We start from the raw sequence: 18,763 nt of genomic DNA, 5'->3' as shown, positions 1-18,763 counted from the left end.
TCCCTCGCTTTCACTATAAGCCTCACTTTCACTATGCAAATCTGTCTGCCACCAGGCACGATTTTTCCCATTTTTTCCTTCTCATGTTACCACACCCTCCACCCTGACGTAAACCCCTGCTGTAGTTACTTATTTGTGCAAAACTGTTATTTTGCACTGCACGCCATTACAATAGGTTATGCCCGTTCCCAAAGTCGATGTAAAATTGTGATGATTTCAGTGTACTTCTTTTGTGAATATGCTTCTTTCTTCTCTCTTATTCCCAAAGTGTTGTTGATCATTTCTTCACAGAGCATGGCTGTACCTCTGAGAAACTGGAAAGTGATCCATCAGATAGTGTTTATCACAACATTGCCCTACATGGTTGAGGGGTTGGATATGGTTAGGCATATCAGAGTAAGGTAAGGGGGAACACATATTGAGGAGGCAACAAATTTCCACACAACAGTGTCTTTTGAGTGATTATCAGAAGTATTATGTGGTGAGATTCTATGTGTTTTTAACCTACTCCATATTATATTTCATTTTTATTAATTGAAAATACTGATAATTTGATACTGGAGATACCCACCATGATACTACTTTGTATTTAATAAAAACTAAATTTATTTATTTATCCACCCTTATCAGTATTTCCTTAAGCTGTTCATCATGATAAATATTTAAATTTGTTTGCTCTAACAGCGTAGTAACAGGGTGGTAAGTTACTATAACAAACACATGTGTGAGCTATTATGTCACAAATCTAAGGCTTTGTTCAGACTGCAGGCTAATCAGGTTTATTTCTCAAATTATATCACCTAGACAGACTGTCAGTACTGATATTTGCAAGTGATCAGATCAGATTTGTGTGTCCAGACATCATCAAACTATCTGCATGGGTTTATCCTTTATTGTTTGGTAATAACATAGATGTCAGTAAGTTTGTACGCTGGTGATGCACCTAGTGATGTTGTCCTACATACTGCTTTTCTAGTAGCAGCATTGATTTTGGCATAGCCACACTAATGTACTTCCCGTCTCTCTGGATTTGACATCATCGTGTGTTGTGTTGCAAGTGAGGCAAAAGCTTTGAAATCGATTTTAACGGCCAGAGCCAATGCATCAAAATCCCATTTGAATCACAGTTCAAACCACCACTAAATGTGGCTTGAATCTAACTCGCTAAAATTGCATTTCATGTGTTTTTTGCTATCCATACTTTATAAAATCAATCTGGGTATTCTGGATATGCCAAAAAGCCCTCATCAAATCTACCTAAACTCAAACACAGCCAGCAGGTGTTTTTAACTTTAAACAGAATGGTTTTATTTGTAGTCAGAAACACAGAAACGCAGGGAAATGCAAGAATCAAAACAAAGAGACACATTTGTTTGCATCCTTGCTTCTCTCTTTCACATATACAAATGTTGTATATACAAACACAACCTCGCACAAGCGCACACTCTCTAATTCCAGGTTAATGATCTCCTCTGCTTGGCCTCCTCATAGACAGTTAAACACTAGACAAAGGCTGACAGCTTTATGGTGCTTTTAGCAGGAAAGAGCAATGCAGGAGTAAAAATACACCCTGCACAGTCTTTGGCTATCTTCGTTTCAAGCACGTACTCACACACTCAAGCTGATACAAGCGTTACAACAATCACTAAATATGCAAAACTACAAATGCAAGTTTACAAAAGGCTGTCCAAGCAATACAACAAGAACACACTGAAAAGATACATGTGAATAATTTTGACTTCAGTATCTTCAAATGGTGCCTTTTCATGCTAGATTTTTTTTTCATTTGTGGCTGGAAAAGCATTTAAAACCACATTTGGACCACCAGACTCTCCAGTGAAACCCACACTACAATCAATATGTTTAATACAAAGCCAATAGCCTAATAGATCATGTGCTGTCTGTTTATGAGTTCTTGAAGGAGGCCATCATATCAACGTGTTTCTGATCAGCTTCTTCTTGTTGCACACCATGTGGTCAAGACTAGTTCTGAGTTTTTTTCCAGGCTAAAATCAAACAAATTAAGCAATAATTTCCCGCACGGCAAAGAAGAAGAGAAAAAGACACATAAAGGCAAACCGATATGGAGAAAACAACAGATGTGTGAGAGGACAGTGAAGCATGGCAGAACAAACAGTGCAAATTCCTCCATGCCTGCACCCAGAGGTGATAAATGGGAGCAACGGGCCCTAATCAGATGTTCCGCCAGGGTTATCGGCTCCGTTCGATAGATCGTTACCAGCCGCGAGTGTGCCTCACTTCAGCTCCTTATCTTGTCACACTCCTCCATCCCACGGCGCTATCACTCTGAACTGGAATGTCCAATGAAGACATGAAACCGGACGGGAGACTGAGAGGACTGAGAGAGAAAACAAGGCGAGAGGTGTAATCTCTCTACTTAGCTCCCATCTCTGCTGCCATCTCGTCAAGATGGAGACTTATGGCGTGAGAGGGTGAGATATCATCAGGGTGGGTGGGCGTGGGGGTGGAAGGGTGTTAAGAGCAGTTGTGTGTGACAGAGATGACTTCAAGTGTAAATGGAATGCTCTCTTACAAATGGTTATCTGCCGACCTTAGGGTCAAACAACTGTGTGCGTGTGCAGACAGTCATGCACACTGTATGGCCTGTAGTAAACACGGACAATAGAGTTGTCCTGTAACACTTCGTCTTTTATGACAGACGTGAAGCTGGACTGGAAAAGACATAATCCGGTCAACCGGACATGTTTCCCCCATCAACCCTGTTTGTTTCTTGAGGCAGCTGTGTGTTTTGCCAGAGAGCTTGACAACCAATACAATCCAAACATGAGAAAAGGAAGCACTTTAAAACACTGTAACTCAATAAGCAGAATTATTTGTATATCTTGGGCCGTTCTTGAACATCACTGCAAGTTTAAGTGAACTTGTAGCGGCAGTGAAATATCTGATACTGTAAACAGATGAAAACAAACACAGAGGTTTGTAATTTGTTAATGTAATTTTTCTCACCATTGCAGGAGGGTTGAAACTGCCAAGTTTATGTCTCAAAAAAAATCCTTTATTCCGCTGCAGCATATCTTGAATTCCTCGCTTAACTTCGGGCTAATACTGTTTACGGTATGCTCAAAGTTGAGGTGAAGTGACGGGTGGTCTTGTGTTCTGTTCTGGTCTCTGAGGCTTTGCAGGAAGTGTTTCAAGACGGTTTAGTGAAAATTTTCCAAAGCTCCCTTCTGCATCAAACAATTGACTCTTTGATCGAAGCCAGCTAATTATTTGATCATGCTGGGGCTTTGGGACACGTTTCACTGCAAAGGAAGTGGCTTACCTGGGCTTTGGCACTGTGAAATGCAGCCAGGCATCATAAGACAAGGAAAACAGCCATTTAATAAGGGCAGTTCATTTCAGAATAAGCCCAGGACTGTCTGGACCCAGCTAATCTCTTGAAAACCCACTTCTTAAAGCTTCTGGCTTGTTTGCCTTTAAAGTGTGGGAGGTAGGCTGGTAGAAAGCTTGGCTGATGACTTAGGTAAGAGGTCTAGTGACAGCTCAAGTATAGCCAGGCAATGGGGTGTGCAGAGACAGAGAGGAGAGTGAAGAAAAAGAAAAGGAGGACAGTCATGATGACAGACAAGTGCATGAAAGCATAACATTTATTAACATTTGAGCTACAGGACGCATGTGTGATTCAACTTTCCAGACATTGGAACAGCCTTCAAATGGGTCACAATAACTTTGACTACATTTACATGCAGACACATTATGCGTCTTCGACAAACTGGATAGCTATCTGATATTGACAAAGCCAAGTGAGACAGCTGTCTACAAAATATGATTAACAGCCTTATATGATGATGAACTGAAATGAACTTGCAATGACAGTGAAATTGACTTCCATTCTCACAGTCACATATAAACCATTCTGATCCTTAATCAGTCCAATCACTGAATGACTTCTATGGGTGGGGAAATAATGTGCGAGGCTGTTAAAACAAGCAACTTTTGTCTTTTGTCAAGTTATAGTCATAGTTAGTTGAATAAACTGCAACTGAACCTAAAGGAGTTTCACATTGCTGTGCAGTTACCAACCTGACAACAGGCGAGAGTGTTCCCATGAAAAGCAAAGCATTCTTTAAAGTGGCTGCGGTTGCTGTGGTCCAAGGCTGCGATGACGTGTACAATAACGTAAGTGGGGGGAAAACATGGCTCTGTTGTGTGAATAATTCCCCTAGAAAGAAGGCTTCAATCATTGGTTCCACAAGTTGAATGTATTCTTTTTCCTAGTGCATGGCTTGTGCCATGGTATACAGCTTCTGGTACTCAGACACCAGCATTACCAGCTCGTCCATGTTTCCTTCTTTCTGACCCGCCATGCCCACCCTCTTCTATTTGATTGGTCAATGCCAGGCAGCAACCGCCAGAAGTTCAGCACAGTGAACTCTGAGCGGCAGAGAAAAAATTGTGCATGTTCACTTGAGCAGAAACCGCTTCTTAACCTTACCGATGCAGGTGAAACTGCTTCCTCTCACTGAAATGACTGGAAGCAGCAGACTGGAAGTTACCACACATCAATGTAAAAAGGCCTTAATTTTAGCTAGTAGCTGGAAAAAAAACAAGACAAATATACACTATGCAGCGTAAATGTAAACAAAAAAGTAGCAGCTAAAACACATCTAAATTAGCACATCTAATTAGCGGCTAAACACATCTAAATTTTAGCCAGTGATGAGACACTTGATATACGGGGCCTTCGAAAAGAAAACAGTCTGCCAATAAAAAGGAGGGCGGGGTCAAGCTCACCTGCATTTAAAACTAGAAAAAGTAGAACAAGATCGACTCTAAAGCCTTGGATGGATTTTCCTGGATTATTATGGGACCTTCCCTCTGGTAAGACCCAGCAGACAAACAGCAGAGGATGGGAGTGCAAACAAGCAATGGAAGCTTTGGGCTGTGCTCAGAGCCAAACCAAGCTTAGAGAGGCCTCCACACCTGTCTGTCTGGCTTGCACAGGAGAGCAATGGGCGAAGCAGGCTCATCACAGTTAAATGCAGGTGACACAGGAACAACATTTGGAGTTCCTGTTCTGTGACCCATGAAACCAAAGCCATTTCTGTGCATCCCTGACTCACCACAACCACAAGGTAACAGCTCAACCACAAAAGCAAAGCCTGATAGGAATAGCAAAGTTTCCCCTCCTGGCTATTATAGCCCCTCAGGGTGTCTGCGGATATTTGTTCAGCAATGTGTCACCCCTCATTAATGGAGTGAGCATTAACCTGGTGTATTTGTTTTCCACTGGGATGCACCTTACCAATATTGGTCAGTATGTCCCCACTCACCTTATGAGGGGAATTATAGAAGGTCTGTGACCAGAGACAAGCACCTGAAAAGGGTAGGTCATCCTTTTTCCACTAAACGTGTACTCCACTGGAGTTCTCCTAAAATATAAATATGAAAGAAGACGCAATTGTACATAGAATCACACACAAAGCCTTCTCAGAGCCCCTTTATTGATTTTCTGCACATATAGTATTAAGTACATACTAAGTACATTTCTGTATCTGTTTAATATAAGATTGTATAGAAATACTTATCAGTCAGTCAGTCAGTCAGTGCATCACCAACAATAGATGCTGGTCAGCACACCCCCAGTTAGGAGAAGCACAGACAGGCACCAATATGGGAGTTACTTTAGCCACCTAAAAAAAAATTCAGTTTAAATATGTGCAACATTTATAATATTTTCACCTCTACATTTGCACCCTTTACTTCAGCTTCACTGTTATAGAAGCCAATTATCACTTTATCCAAACAAACTAAACGCCATAGACGAAAACAGGGCTTTAACTTCGAAGAACACAGGAGTTGCTGGTCTACCGCTGCCTCAATCAGTTAATTTGTTTGCACTCTGTGACTTTGGCTAATGAGAACTGTTCTTTTAAACACCAAAGCCACACAACAGATCGGGGCAGCAGTAAAACAACAGCTCCTAAAATTATTGATTTTGCCTATAGAGTTTGGTTGGTTTGGAGAGAGCGATTTTTGGCTTCTGTGACCACAATTTGAGTCAGAAAAAGGCTGTCTGACGGCAAAATAAAGTGGTGAAAATATATCTAAATAAAGTGACGGTCCTCCCAACTGGGGGCATGGCCGACCAGATTCTACTGTAGTTAATACACTGACTATAGATAAGTACCTCACACAGCCCTACATTAAATAATATAAACTACTAATTGTCAGCGTGTTTAAGCAACAAAGAAAAAAAATCTATGACCTGTGTGTGTGCATGAGACAAAACAAAATGAGGACCCAGTCATAAACAACTCGTGGCTCTAACTGAGGTCTAAAACTCCAGAGGGAACCTTTAACTGTGACTGTTACCATTACCCGAGGACCCTACTGGGCATTTGGACATGTTCTGAGCTGCAGCGTGTCACACAGCATGAGTCATTCAGCACACAGTGTCACTTCACTAAACCTCAGTGGAAAGCAGGACGTCCGCAAGGCAAACAGTGATGAACGTGCTATTCTAGGAATGAAGATGAAAAAGGAGCTGGAAAATATGCTTCTGGTCCCCCCCAATTTGAAGTTTTCCACCACTTGCTCTGCTTTTTTTTTCTTCAATGGGTCATTCTGAACAAGTGATGAAAGCTAAGGAGAATGGATGACTGAACAAGAGGTCTACATGAATCATACCTTGGGGTGGGGGGAGGCATATGGTTCGCAGAGAGCGCACTTGAGACTGGATGTAACGCAGGGGCTCTTAAATCTACCCGAGCCCCGAGAGAATACCCTCAGAAAATGAGCTCTCTATCTGTGCTACTGCCGCAGCTGGCTGTGAAAGACATCAGTTCGTGCCGAAGCTTAAATCACTGTCATCTTTTTATTTGCTATGGGTCACTTTAAAGTCTGAGATTCTTACATCTACACCCAGGGAGGATTTGTTAATGTAAAAAGGTGAATCCAGTTTTAAATCAGATCATCAGTGTAAACGGAGCCACTGCGTTCTTCATTGCTTTGATTTCACAAACACAGATTAAGCAGGGAAGATGCCTTACAATGAATCAGTCTTCCTCATGCTCTGTCTGTTAGCCCTGCTCCATATTTTCCAAATCGTTTCAGACAGATTGTTTGGCCTCTTCCCTTTTCTTCCTTTCATTTATCTTGATTCTAATTTGTAGTTTTACTTTGGCCACACGTGATATCCAGATTTTTGAAACAAGAGGGACCACCCAGAAGAGTTTCAGGCCTCATTCTACTATAGCTTTCTACGTCACTGCACAAAACCACTCCAATCGAGCAAGAGACACATTAAAAACCAATCGGACAGCGATGACACACGGTAGTCGTGCAAGGCCTTATTTGCAAAGCAGATGGAAAGCCTTGGCCTGTCCAACATTAATTACAATCACATTCAGGGAGGAAGCCGTCCCTCCTCCAGGGCGGTTAGGACTCTGTGTACGGCTGGAGGAGATGGCAACCTAATCCCCCGGTCACCGCAGAAATCTGAGGGAATCGTCAAAAGATGCACAGGACGCGATTAATCAAAGTGGAGAGCCAGATGTGCAACAACACAGGAGTACGAACCCTAACTTACACAGCACAAGGATATCAAAACCACAGACACACAAACAACACGCCGCCACCATCGTGCTCCCACACAGAAGCCAACAGAGGGGCTTCGATATTTGATACCAAAACGACGGCCTCCTTCTGTCTGAATATCTGGTTTTCATCACTACATGTTGCAACACTAATCCTCACAGGACCAATAAGTAGAGAAACATTTGCTTTTTCTAACTCCAACCTAATTTTCTTCTTCATGTGTGGCACTGGGTGACTATGAAATGGTTTATAAAGGTGAGGGATTAAATATTTGAAGGACTTCCTGTTTCAAGAGAGAAAAAACACGAGACTACATTCTTCAGCAGTGTTCTCATGGCCGGATCATGACAATGCCCTCAGTTCCCAAGGAGAATGACAATCAATCTGGATTTTAAGCCTCCTTGTCCACCAGCCGTCTGACTCTGTTTATCTTCAGGCGCTCTGTTTAGAGTCTCCCAGTAAACACTGGAGCTGCTAATGGAAGGAAGGCCCTTTAGCTTTTATGTTCCAAACTCGTTATGATTAAAGTGTCCCTCTTTATCGTCACAGCAGCTAATTAAAGACAAATCTGCTTTGGTAACACAAACAATGCGACGCAATTTACGCACAGAAACCACAACTCTTTGCGCTGGAGGTCAACGGCAGGAATAGCCCCTTTATATACAAATACCAGCGGTGGTGGTTGATGGTTTGCTGAGGATACAAGGTCTATTTTTCCCGCTAAGACATAAATCACGGAGTAGATTGCACAGCATGACTGACCACAGAATTTCGGTCCTATAAATGAGCGGAGGAGGACCAGTCTACTCGGAGAGAGGACGATAAATTACGCGGAAACAATACATACCTCATCAGCTTTTCTGACCACCAAGGACATGAGAGAGTTATGAGTGTGGTTCACACAATGAGATAGTTCATGACCCATGACCAAACGTGCGTAATGGTACATCTGTTGGGTCTTGTGTTCAGAGATGGAGTGGTAAATTAAAGTCTGGGTCAACTTTGAGCTTCAGGTGTCGTAAACAAAAGCCCAATGTAATAAACAACAAAAAAGAATCGTAAGATGAGTGACAGGCCTAATTCATACTTAGTTTTTACAAATCATATCTCCAGAAATTAAGATTCCCTTCCCAGCGACTCTCCACTTCCATGCCTGTGTCAAACACCTGTTCACCCTCAATTCAGTCTGGCAAAGTGAGATTTTCCACTTGATTCACCGTTCCAACATAAAACTCGCACCAAAGCGCAATTACGCACACAAACGAATAAAATAATTTAAACGGACTTACCTAGATTAACGAAGCTCATCACCATATCTGCGTCATTTAGAAAGGCAGTCTCTTGATATGTGGCCAGAGGAGGACTCTGGGTCGTCCGCATGCTCTGATACCGGTCCAGCATGCCTTCCACTTGGCTTTTCTCCTCGCTGGATATGGTGTTGTACAAGTCCAACATGAAAAGCGGAGCGGAGTTGTACTTTCCGTGCGACAGATGCGGTCTCGGTCTGTGCGGCAGTCCGAGGATGGACAGGATCTCCTTCTGCATCTCCCTCTTCTCGTGCGTCCGCAGCCGCCGGTGGATGAAACCCGGGTGCACGTCGTTGTTTCCATCCAGTGAATAGTTACTCCCCGCCACCAGGAACATGCAGTAATGAGCGCTCCACCACAATCCGACCAAGGCAAGCCAGCAGCTGGTCATGGTGTTTGTCCCGCTGTTGCTCTCCGGAGTCCCAAGTTTTGTCTTGCTGGGAGCTTCAGTCGGCTATCCAAGTGTGAAAATGTGCGTAATGGTAACCAAAGTCCGTCCGAGACGAGCGCGCTGTTATCTGTAGCAGCCGCAGATCAGAAGCGAGAACAGACTCGTGTATCAAGCCATTTGAAATACTTTCTAAAGAGAAATGCGCAGAATAGAGTCGGCCCTGCTTTCATTTCTGATCCCCGTAGCGCGCTGTGCTGCTTCAGGATAAAGTGCACCATGTGAAACTTTATTCTGAGCGCTCTGGTAAGTCGGTCAAAAGACGCAGTTTGATACGAAATTCACCAATAAAACAATCACAACTACTCTGAAAGAAGCCATTTTACTGAAGCGGATATCAAAATATAAGATTTTCTAACGTTACGCACTGACAAAAGCCGCCCTTTAACAGCTGAAGTGCTCTCAGTGACGGTCACTACTCCTACAGGCTGTGTGTGAGTCTAACAAGAATCCGCAGGTTGCAGTCCATAATATGCGTGCGTGTGCGTGTGTACGTGTGTGTGTGTGCGTCTTTCTCTCTGTATCTGTGTGTGCGTGTTCAGAAACCGCCCACTCCGTGCACACTCAGCCAGAGGTGGAGCTCTTCAAGCTACAAGGACAACTCTAACATCATATTTCCATATTTCGTGCGTTGCAGTACACATAACAGCCTGTCTATTCTCTTTAAAAGTTAGTCTACTTTGCATTTATATTGATCATAATGTCCTTGTTACAGCCTCTGTGATACAATTATTTCATCCAGGGGATTCTTACGTCTCATAAAGTTTAATTCAAGACCTTTAAAGACCTTTTAAGACCGCTATGAATGCAAATTCAGAGATATTACGCATACAAAAAAGCATATGCAGTTCGTATTAGCGGCTATTGTGTTGTGTAGTGTCGTTTAGTAGTCGTTTAATTTTATTTTCCCAAAAAAAAACACATTTAAAAGCGAGATTGAAATTAAATCCAACTTAATAAACGTAATGATAATGCCAATTTTGAGACAATTTAATGCCTAAAATTCAATGACTGGATGTTAGACTTCTTAAGGGCCTGCAGAAATCCTGTCATCATAAGCCCAGGTTTATATATATACTATATATACAAAATATTATTACTCCCTGTTCAGGGCAGCTGCCTTTTAGTTTTCTACTGTAGGCGCATGTTCTCAAAATGTATTTGTATTTCACAGGGTTTGGATAGTTGCGCTTTTTGAAATGAATTTAGTCCTCGAATCTGAAAAAGGGCGCTCTTCAATTAAACTGTCAAATCTTCTATGATGAAGCATGGGTTACATTTTTACATGTGCAGAATCAAGAAGTGTGTGTGTGTGTGTGTGTGTGTGTGTGTGTGTGTCCACTCCGCTCATGCAGAATAAATGTTGCCCAGTTGAGGCACGACCCCTGACGATGGAGTGGGAAACAGCAAGCAGTGACGCACAGCACGTACAGAGGAGAACTGATCTGATCTCCTTCACAGAAAATACTGTAAAACATTTAAAATATTTAAATCCAGCTGCATAATCGAGCTATACGTTCACTTTTGTTGAATGTGAACACATAGTAAAACGTATCGATTGTCTATAATTCTCTCATATTAACTGATTATTTGTTCCAGAAAATGTCAGAAAAAGGTGAAAATGGCGCTGTTGCCAAAGCCCAAGGTAATGCCCTTTTTTTATGTCCTTAAGAAAAACTCAAAGTGATTAATTAGGAAAATAGTTGGCAATTAATTTAATAGTTGACAACTAACTGAGTAATTGACTGATCACTGCAGTTCTAGCCAGTTGTTAAATGACAGCAGAGCACAGCTGAATATGTCGCAGAAACCTCTATGTGAACAGAAAAGGAATTCTTTAAAATTCGTATTTCATTCTCTTCCTCCCATCATTCCTTTCACCCTAACCTGTGTTATGTCTTCAGGGTCCCTTCAGACTGTGATGGTCCTGGTGATAAGGCCTGAAGGTGTCCATATCTCTGTGTCTCTGCTACTGCTGCTGCCAAGGCCCTAATCTTATCTGCATGTGAAGAGTGAGAACCAGCATCAAAGCTGCACATACCACCACCAAACACACACACACACACACACACACACACACACACACACACACACACACACACACACACACACACACACACACACACACACACACACACACTGCTGGGTACCTTTCAAGACTACATACAACATCTCATGTCAATACAGCTAAAGTGAGAAAGATCAGCTATCAAGTTATTTTAAAGAACCATGCTGGTGTTTTTTCATGTCACCACCCGCCCACTACAACTTCTGTAGACTGTTATTAAAGGGACAGTTCTGATTTTTTGAAGTGTGGTTGTATGAGGTCCTATCCATAGTCTGTGTATTACCTACAGTAGAGTCTCGGTGTAGGAAATAAAGCAAAGTACTGAACGTACGTGGACAGGGTCAGTCGCAAATGAATTTTACCCACCTGAAAAAAAATCAATGCTATATTTATATTTATTATTTTCACTGCTCTACATTGCCATCAGATATCACTCTTCAGACAGAGAAATGCCGTTTTATGAGCCATATACCACTCTCCAAACCAACCAGACTCCGTAGTCAAAATCAACGATTTTATATCACAGAAAATGAGTTTCCAATCTACTGCTGCCTCCATCTGTTAGTTTGGTTGTGTAATGTGTGACTTTGGTTAGTTCAGATTCACCACAGTCACGCATTAACAAAAAACAAACTAACCAATCATGACAGATGTAAACCAGCAATTTCTGTGTTCTGCAAGGAAAAATTTTGTCAAAGATTAGAGGAGAATTTTAGATTTCAAAATGTTTTTCCTGTCTACAGAGCAGAAATCATCATTACAATATAAACATAATGTGCAAAGACTTGTTATTATTTATGTGTACCTATGTGCCTGTGTGCATGTGTTACAGAGAAAACCCACAGGTCAGGCTTTAAAATAACAGAACAGTGAGCTGAAGACACCATACTGGGCTGACAGAAAACCAGTGCTCTCAAGGATGTCATTCATCAGCTTTTTTCTAGTTTTTCTTGGACTTTAAGTTCCATTTACTTAAATTCCTGATTTATAACACAGACTCAGAGGATAAACTGAGTTTGAATATCAAAAAAAGAAATCTTTCACTGGCACTGATCCAGTGAATGGTGAGTTTCCTCAAGATGCTTTGTTGACTCTGAACATACAAACAGGGAAATAATCCTTTTGAAAGGAGATGAGTGACTTTGACTGCCACGTACGAGTCAGCTAAAGGAATCCATGTTCTAAACACTTCATGGTCCATTAACTTTGGGTATGTGTCATATCAAACACACAGCACAAAAACAGTCACAGCTTCTTCTTCTTCCTTGGTGCTTTCCAGTCCTATCACAACAATCCAGTGATAAACGAGCTGCACGCAGTGGGCTTTAAAAAAAAAAAAAAAAAAAGCACTTAAATACTTCTAAATGTCCTTAACATTTTGCTTGACATTAAGCATCCATGTGCGTACGAGTGTGTGTGTGCATCCCCGGAGGCAGAGCAGGTGATGTGTGTGTGTGTGTATGCTGGGTGAATTGGGAGCAGAGGGAGGAGGAGGAAACATTAAACAGAGGTTCTGTGTCCTGTCATCACACTGTCTAGACAGGACACCTCCTAGACCTAATGAGGTCTTTGTCTGTCTGTATCTATCTCTTTTACTCACACACACATGCACACACAGACACACCATACACACATACACTTGGTTTCAGCTCATCTTCAATCTTTCTGTGGGACATTTTTATTAAAGAGCATTAAAAGGTCAGGAAAGAGTTCACACTGAGACTATCTTGTATGTGCGCTGTGTGTGACACACCAACACTCCAGCACGCAAAATTAAGGGGAAGTTGACTCCAAAACCATAGGAATGCTTACACCTGGCACAGAACTGACGAAAAGGGCTGAATCTTCTGCAATAATTACAGTATATTGCTATGGTTACTTCGTCACACTCAGACACATACACGATCACATCTCTTATCCCAGTAATCAAGAGTTTTTCAAATCAAAGGAAGAATGGCGAGCTGCTGCAGGTTTTGTGCTTTTGATGCCTTCATAGTCTTTTGTGTTGGATTAGTTTTGTGGTCACAGCCTTCCTATAGCTGTGCATCAGCCAGCACATAAAAATCTCTCAGTGACTCTCGTAAATGATTTGCTTAAAAAAAATAATGGTGCAAGATGATTTCTTTAAACAAGAGGTGCATCTATACTTCATAATTTTGCTTGGCTTAATCAGCTTGGGTTAAACCTATTTTTGGTGATGTCAGATAAAGCTCTGTGTGTGTTTTGCATCAAGAAAATGAAAGTTAAAGCCCCAGTCTATACTTGATGTGAAACTCCATTCCCTCCCATCCTTCAGCATGCAAATGGCCCTCATTTGAAAACAGCTGCGAACACGCTGCTGCATGAAATGTGGAGCTCTGGGACTGAAAGTTGGGAGGAAAATAGGGTGGGTGCTGGAGAACAATTGCAAATCGTGACTTAAAAAATACGTTAGATTAACTTTTTGTTTCGTCTCAACTTTCTGGTATTTTAAAAGTTATTTCTCCTATATAAACCTAAATAACAATACTCAAACCTAAAAATACAACAACTTATATATACAAATAGAACTTTATTGTAGAATAAAGGCTTTGTGCTTGCATTATTTAAAAAAAAAGTCTGCTTAGTTTTTGTATTTCACACAGTAGCTAGTCACTAGTATCTACTTCTGAAAGTGGAAGTGATGCTTAGCTCGGTAATCAATATGGCTGTCTAGGCAATGAACTGGCATTATCTGAACACAAAATCAACCAGATACAGCATACAGTCAGAAAACAGCACTTGACTGTGTTTCTTCAGTATTGTTGAAGGGGCAGAGTTGTGCAGCAAGATGTGTTAGATCACCTGAAAATCACAATTTACGAGGCCTCTGCAAGTTAAATCCTAGGAGAATTTTCCTCCTCTTCCTGCTCCAGTTGTGAACCTGGTTGCTCCAGCAACAGCTTCTGACAGGATGACAGGAACTCCGTGGTCGATCTCATACTGCATGGCCTGGACAGAGTATAACAGATTGATTAAAAATGACTTTCTGTGCATCAGAAATTGTTTAGTTCATGAACTCAACCTGGTGGAAATTAGAAAAGGCAAATGTCATTAAGTGTTGGATGGTCACTGTTTAAAGCTAAAAACCCCAATCCCCAAAAAAAGTTGGTGACATTTGTAAAATGCAAATAAAAATGGAATGCAATGATTAGCAAATCCTTTGACTGTTGAAATCTGTACAAAGACAAGACAGTTGTTGCTACAGACTTCTCTGGGCCTGAGCTCATCTTAGATGCACTGACACAAAGTGGAAAAGTGTGCTGTTGTCTGACTAGTCTAAATTTCAGATTGTTTCTGGAAATCATGGACAGTGAGTCCTCTGGGCCATCCAGAGTGCTACCAGTGCAAGTTCAAAGTTGTGTTTGTGCCCATGGCATCATGGGTAATTTCTACATTTGTGAAGGTCCCATTAATAATGAAAGGCACATATAGGTTTTGGAGCAACGTATGATGTCATTCAGATAACGGCAGTTTCAGGGACGCCCCTGCTTATTTCAGCAAGACAATACCAAGACACATTCTGCGTGTGTTACAAGAGTGCAGCTTCGTAACAAGAGTTCCAGTACTAGACTGACCTGCCTGCGTAAAACTTTAATACATTACCTTGTCTGTGAACATGATTTCTGCCTTAGTCATGTCAGATAAATTTTGTTCAGCAACGGTGGTTGTTTAAAAGTGAATATAGCAATTTCCCTGATCCTTCTGTACATAACATCAAACTGTCTTTTGTTATTGTTTCAATTTGAGAGAGACGCCTAGCAGCAGAACTTGCACATTTTGCATTTAAAATATGAGAGAAAGTGAGAAATACTAACTTGAGCAGTGAAAGAACCAAAAAATCTGACACATTAGTGATTAATTGCCTTCATTTCATTTCATTTAGGAGTGAGCGACACAATTTTTCTTTCATAGTCAGTTTTGTCATCTGACACATCTGTCTATAAGACTTCTCAGTAGCAATTGTTAACAACTTTGAAAGAAATGAAACAGAAAAAAAAAAGACAAGTTATCTCCCATGAAACGTTATGACTTATTTTGATTTTCTGTTGTATACATGACATGTGGGTTTAGTAGATAAGGTACGACAGGGTAGACGTCCTACATCAGGTGTACCTGTTTGAAGGACGGAGCGTCATAGCAGCTAAACATGGCTGAGGAGCGGTCGGCCCGCAGACACTGCTGAGGGAAGGCACTGATCTCCTCTGCTAACTGCAGGGCTGCCTGTAGAGCTGTGGTTACAACATGAAGCAAGTCCAACACAATGAGACAGAACGAATACATACAGAACATCATGCACAAACTAGGAAATGTGGCTATTTATAACATAGGAAATGCTTACATGTTAATATGTTAATAACCCTTTCACGTATTACGACTTTGCCTCCTTGCCCACATGAAACACTGGGCCACATCCAGATCAGTCCTATGGAAAAAACTATGCCTCATGATACCACACTTTGATGCCCTGTGTGTGTATGTGCGTTGCTACTTCTTCGCTTCCCTCTGATGTTGTACCCGAGCTAAGTGATCATCCCTCAGAGAGGCCAATTAGGCCGAGGCTTGACTGTGGGAAGAGGAACTTCCTAAAAGAATTAAGCTAATCTTCTTCTAACGTCTAAGGAGGGAGGGGAGGGAGTCGCAGATTCGCACATGGAAAGGCTTTTTTGGGATTTAAGGATACAGGAGTGTTCATGCATTAATATAACACAGGAAATGCCAAATTGAAATGCGTGCATAGCTTAATCCTCAAGACTGCTGCCTGAATGCGTGAAGAGAGGACCGTGCTGCTGTGATGTTGAGTTATGGCTTCAGTGCCGAGTTGGAGCCAAATAAAGAAAACAGATTCACTGGAACAAATTTACATTATATATGATTTTTGACTGATCTTACCTACAAGACGGTCTTTTGAAAACTACGTTTCCTGAATGAAACTGGGTCACAGGCCGGTTTCTCTGTGGTCTCTACATGACTGGTCTTCACAATGAAAAACGATTTCTACTTCCTCCTAATAGATGGAGGACTTTGGCCTCCCTCATATCTGGTCTTTACATCTCCACCTTTTGTCATCAAATGTCCTATAACATCAATTACAATCCACCGTGCACACACCATTAACATCCTTGCATGCTTCACTGGACTAAATTTGAAGTTCCCTGCTTTTCTTTTGTCTTTACCTCCCACTTGTCAAAATATTTTCTGTTAGTAGAAATCTAGATGTACTTGACTATGTAAGGATGGATCTATAAAGCCATGGCAATGGCAGACATATTTTAGACTTTTGACCATGTTATTTTTACATGGTTTAAACTGTTCACCGGTGCTTTGATTGCGGAAATCATCAAATTACATGAAAATATAAAAACTGAATTGAAATTTAGATGAGTAATTTTCAATATGTGTGTAAATAAAATACTTGAATGTGATATGTGAGTGTCTGAAACTTTAACATATCAGCCTTTCTTTAACATAATACATGTGAAAATAGCATTAAATATCAAAAATTGCTCAATATACAGTAAAAGAGTTAAATAAAGCACTTTCCCTAATTAAAATATGATCTAAAAGCCATCACTCAATGGCAACTTTCAATGCTTTCGATAATAATAATACTCAACGTTATGGACACACTCTGTGCAGAGCTGATAAACACAGAATCTACACCAACTCCAATACCTTGGCCATCAGGAACGACTCTGTTAGCCAGTCCGTAGGCAAGAGCCTCCTGCGCGCCGACGGGCCGCCCAGTCAGAATCAGGTCGAGGGCTCGTGACAGACCAATGAGACGAGGGAGCCGCACTGTGCCTCCGTCAATCAGGGGAACTCCTAAAACAAGAGGAGGAGGTGTTCAGTGTAAAATATGTCTCTGTGTCAACCTCTGTGACTGTGACACAACATGCATCAAAGAGACTCTGATGTGAACTGCAAAGAGTTTAAATTATTACACTTACACTGCGCTTCAAACAATTACTTGATTATTGTTCAATTATTCTGTCAGTATTAAGGGCTATACACACCAATGACAATGACTATAAGAATAACAATGTGAGCATCCACACTGAAGAACAATGACGTTCCAAAAAGGTCAATGCTGTAGCTGGCAGAAATGGATATTTATGACCCTTTAACAGCATGTCTGAGGTAAAATTCTGTTTTAAAATGGGTTATTTGCTGCCTACTATTATGTTATACTGTATATGAATCCAATTAGTTGCAGGATATACCCTGTAAAATTGAATGGATGTTAGTTTTTTGTATTATTCATCAAATTGCTCTGAAAGTCCCAATGATATTGATTGAGACTCATTTTAAAACAATATATCTATAGTTATCGTTATTTGTTCTTCTATCAAGAAAAAAGGCCAGCTATACTCTTGTTCGAATTGGTGAGCACTGGCTGCTTTTTGTCTGTCTTACATTTTTGTAAATTGAATATCTTTCAAACAAGTTGAAGCCATATCTTACACCCTGAAAAGTAGTGTGTATTACAGACTGACAGAAAATATCACCTGCCTGCTGCACTGTTGCTCCATCACATTTGTAGATTCCTGTACCAGTGAGAAATACACCCCAAATATGAGGGTGTGGGTCTTGTCTAAAATTACCATTAGACAAGAATTTGGATTACCTAACTGTAAAAGGTGAAAGGAAATGTGGGCCACTGTACCAGTGTATTGATTCAAGTCATTTGAGCTGTGTGAAAACAGCCGAAGAAACACTTAGAAACACATAATATACTGCTGGCATTAATCTAGGTTACAGCTGTCAGGGGAACAAAGTTTTAAAACAATCTTACTCCTTAACTGTAACTCTGTTTTCTTTCCACCAGTATGTGAAAACTCAAAACTCCTCCTTACTCTCAGTCTCACTGGACACATTTGCATTATTACTGAGTCTACCGGAGAGAACGAGGGAGGGGAGGGAGAGCACACTGCAAGGTACAGTAAGCTTCTGGCATCTGTCCTAATTTCTAAAGAGCACCAGCTGGAACTGGCATATTTTCTACCGTTCAGCGCTCCCAAGTTCCACGCCACAATCCCGACTCCCCTAATTCCTCCAAGTCGCTGATTCTATTTGACCGCCCCTTATTGAGAGCACATGTGTCGGACATGTTTTCATAACCCCAAATCATCATTCTAGGTTTCAGGTTTTTTTTTCCTCTCTCCTCTCATTCTGTGGGGAGTTGTGGAAATACTGTGATTCTATTCATACTCTGCGAGCTCTTCTCTTTCTCGACGTCGTTCAAATAAATTCAATTGGAATACATGGAATACCAGTGTTAATACATGTGTGACCAATCCAGGGGCCTGGTTTGGGCTCACACAGTCAGCACATATGGTG

The 18,763-nt window shown here is 41.2% G+C and overlaps 2 protein-coding genes across 4 annotated transcripts in view; both read right to left on the bottom strand.

Moving 5' to 3' along the window:
* Window positions 1–9,789, bottom strand: part of bmp6 (bone morphogenetic protein 6) — a 57,249-nt gene extending 47,460 nt beyond the window's left edge. The window contains exon 1 of the mRNA XM_084746873.1: window positions 8,871–9,789. Coding sequence (XP_084602999.1) covers window positions 8,871–9,279 — 409 coding nt within the window. The 5' untranslated portion in view covers window positions 9,280–9,789. The remainder of the gene's footprint in view (window positions 1–8,870) is intronic.
* Window positions 1–18,763, bottom strand: part of LOC146307383 (uncharacterized) — a 60,127-nt gene that overhangs the window by 23,064 nt on the left and 18,300 nt on the right. Inside the window, exons 5-8 of one of the 3 annotated variants that reach the window (XM_084746877.1) lie at window positions 17,099–17,248; window positions 15,539–15,654; window positions 14,228–14,374; window positions 11,233–11,367 (exon numbers count right to left, since the gene is read on the bottom strand). In XM_084746877.1, the coding sequence (XP_084603003.1) occupies window positions 14,267–14,374; window positions 15,539–15,654; window positions 17,099–17,248 (374 nt within the window). In that variant the 3' untranslated portion in view covers window positions 11,233–11,367; window positions 14,228–14,266. Of the gene's footprint in view, window positions 1–11,232; window positions 11,368–13,063; window positions 14,375–15,538; window positions 15,655–17,098; window positions 17,249–18,763 lie in introns of those variants that run through there. The other 2 variants (XM_084746876.1, XM_084746875.1) reach the window with 2 other exon arrangements.

Source organism: Lutjanus erythropterus, chromosome 21, assembly GCF_056507025.1.
Source record: "Lutjanus erythropterus isolate fLutEry1 chromosome 21, fLutEry1.hap2, whole genome shotgun sequence".
In the NCBI taxonomy this organism is placed as follows: domain Eukaryota; kingdom Metazoa; phylum Chordata; class Actinopteri; order Lutjaniformes; family Lutjanidae; genus Lutjanus; species Lutjanus erythropterus.
Note: the sequence above shows the minus strand (reverse complement) of the source record. Positions and strands in the feature narration are given on the sequence as shown.